The sequence below is a fragment of the Lactuca sativa genome, chromosome 7 (assembly GCF_002870075.4).
Source record: "Lactuca sativa cultivar Salinas chromosome 7, Lsat_Salinas_v11, whole genome shotgun sequence".
NCBI classification, from domain to species: Eukaryota; Viridiplantae; Streptophyta; class Magnoliopsida; order Asterales; family Asteraceae; genus Lactuca; species Lactuca sativa.
In genome coordinates, this window is record NC_056629.2 from 160,604,608 (window position 1) to 160,607,455 (window position 2,848).

The 2,848-nt window shown below is 36.6% G+C and overlaps 1 protein-coding gene across 1 annotated transcript; it reads left to right on the forward strand.

Moving 5' to 3' along the window:
- The first annotated feature begins 741 nt into the window (after positions 1-741).
- Positions 742-2,477, forward strand: LOC111895682 (allene oxide synthase 3). The gene has a single exon (XM_023891760.3). The coding sequence runs from the start codon at positions 785-787 to the stop codon at positions 2,228-2,230; it is 1,446 nt and encodes a 481-aa protein (XP_023747528.1). The 5' UTR covers positions 742-784; the 3' UTR covers positions 2,231-2,477.
- Positions 2,478-2,848: the final 371 nt, after the last annotated feature.

Sequence of the window (2,848 nt, forward strand, 5' to 3'; positions counted from 1 at the left end):
GCTCACCACTAGGCTGAATCTTCTTTTATATTTGTTATCCTGAATATTTGAATATATATGTTATATAATACAGATATTGCTATTATTATTACTCTAATTATAGTAATAATAATAATAATAATTTTATTATTTAATAACAATGCATGCATTTTCGTACGAGATTCATTGAATACATGTTAAGTTGAAAAGTTTGAAAGTATTCACATCAACATTACTCGTTAGGCTATAACTTAAAACCTTAACTACATTTTATAAAAGTTTACATTCAAAACAAGATAACGTAAATATACAACATGTTGACCTCGAGATATATCAATAAACAGTATGACTAAATCAATTTTTTTTATATATTTTAAAACGGTTAATTAGTACTACATATCTGAGATTGAATTCGAAACTTCTTTTTGTTAGAAACACCTACTTTGCTAAATGGCTAGTCCTAAGTAAATCAAATCTTAATGATTTAGATGAATGAGAGATTACAGCTACAATGTTTATAGGCAACGTGGTCACAACATCAAGAATCTTATTTAAACAGCTAAGATCAATAATCTTATATTCCCAAAATGAAAATGTCAAATCTAATTTTATATATTATACATACATTAGCGTATGAATAGGCGAGTCAATAATGATTCACGCTAACTCAATTTATAATTTCTTTGTCCACGTAATACAAATCCATTTAGTTCTAAAAAATCGAACCTGTATCTCTATATATTAACATCCATTCTACTCTATTTCTCACGTTCTAAACTTTATATTCAAGACGCAGTCTTTTGTCATGACTTCTTCATCATTCAACCAATCCATGGCGTCACCGGAAAACCTCCCATTACGAGATATCCCCGGCGATTATGGCCTACCATTCTTTGGTCCCATTAAAGACAGATACGATTACTTTTACAACCAAGGTGAAGATGAATTCTTCAGAACCCGAATCGCAAAATACAAATCCACTGTCTTCCGTACAAACATGCCACCAGGCCCCTTCATCTCTTCCAACTCCAAAGTCGTCGCTGTTCTTGATTCCAAAAGCTTCCCAATTCTCTTTGACACCTCCAAAGTCGAAAAGAAGAACCTTCTCGACGGCACTTACATGCCGTCAACCGCCTTCTTCGGTGGTTACCGCGTCTGTGCTTTCCTTGATCCGTCTGAACCTACCCACCATGCACTCAAATCCTTCTTCCTGAGCTTCCTTGCTTCGTCTCACAAGAAGTTCATTCCATACCTCCGGAATAGCTTGTCGGATCTTTTCTTAAACCTGGAAACCGAGATCTCCGACGAGAAAACAGCGGATTTCAACACCAATAGCGATAACATGGCGTTTGACTTCGTTTTCCGTCTTCTCACCGGAGTTCATCCTTCGGAGACGAAGCTGAAGTCGAAAGGTTCAGGATATACAGACACATGGTTAGCACTTCAGCTAGCACCATTGGGAACGTTAGGACTTAAATACTTGCCAAACTTCATCGACGATATCATCCATACAATCCCGTTACCGTTTTTCATCGCGAAGCCCGGATACAAGAAGTTGTATAAAGCAGTTTACGAATCTGCGACTTCGCTACTTGATGAAGCTGAGAGCTCTGGAATCAAACGTGAAGAAGCTTGCCATAACTTGGTTTTCCTAGCGGGATTCAACGCTTTTGGGGGGATGAAAGTCTTGTTTCCTAGTCTGATCAAGTGGATAGGAACTGCCGGAGAGAGTTTACACCAGCGACTTGCGGAGGAGATCAGAACTGTCGTGAAGGAAGAAGGTGACGTAACCTTCTCCGCCTTGGAAAGAATGCCGTTGATGAAGTCGGCTGTTTACGAGGCGTTGAGGATCCAGCCACCGGTGCCATACCAGTATGCATCTGCAAAAGAGGACCTGGTGGTGGAGAGCCACGACGGAGCGTTTGAAATCAAAAAAGGAGAGATAATATTTGGATTTCAGCCATTGGCTACTAAGGATCCGGAGGTGTTCAGTAATCCTGAGGAGTTTATAGCAGATAGATTCATCGGAGATGGAGAGAAGTTGCTTAAGTATGTATATTGGTCAAATGGTAGGGAAACCGAGAATCCCACGGCGGATAACAAGCAATGTCCGGCTAAGGATCTGGTGGTGCTTTGCAGCAGGATAATGCTGGTGGAGTTTTTTCTCCGGTATGATACATTCACGGTGGAGATCGGAAAAGTGGCGCTGGGTGCATCTGTGAAGATCACATCGTTTACGAAGGCGACTTGATTTTTTTAAGCATATAAAAAATTAAGATGAATTCTAACACAAGGTTAGCTTTATGACATTTTTTTAGTCGACGGATTAAAAAATCAATCTTGTCATAGAAGTTAATCCTGTTTTAGAGTTTATCATAAAATATATACAAGCATTTGAACATTTTTTATCACATAAAAGAATAAGCATAACCATTTTTTGTTTTATTACGTTGTATATTTATAAATTTGTAAAACGTTCAATAATGTTTTTTGATTTATGTTGTGATGCGTATTGTAGCTTTGTATTTGATTTAGTAAGTTGGCATTTGATCATGTATCTATTCTAGATGTGAATTATTGAAGATAAATTTGCTCTTAATAATTTTTGTTATCGGTGAAAAATGCATATACAATATGGGTTATAAATATATCCCCTAATCTAATAAATAAGTAGATTTTTGTCACGTGTTATTTTCCAAGCCCCCCAAATCAATTTTTCTTGCTATTTTTATTAAACTGAATTGCCCAAAATACCCTTTATTTCTTTTCTACAATAAATATACAAAATCGTTGCCACATGACACTTTTTTCCCATCTTAATTTTTCTACCTTTAAATTTCTCATATACGAGTTTCCAAATTTGATACCT

Bases quoted from the DNA above. Each gene is read 5' to 3' on its own strand.
- LOC111895682 (XM_023891760.3), top strand. From the start codon at position 785: ATGACTTCTTCATCATTCAACCAATCCATGGCGTCACCGGAAAACCTC.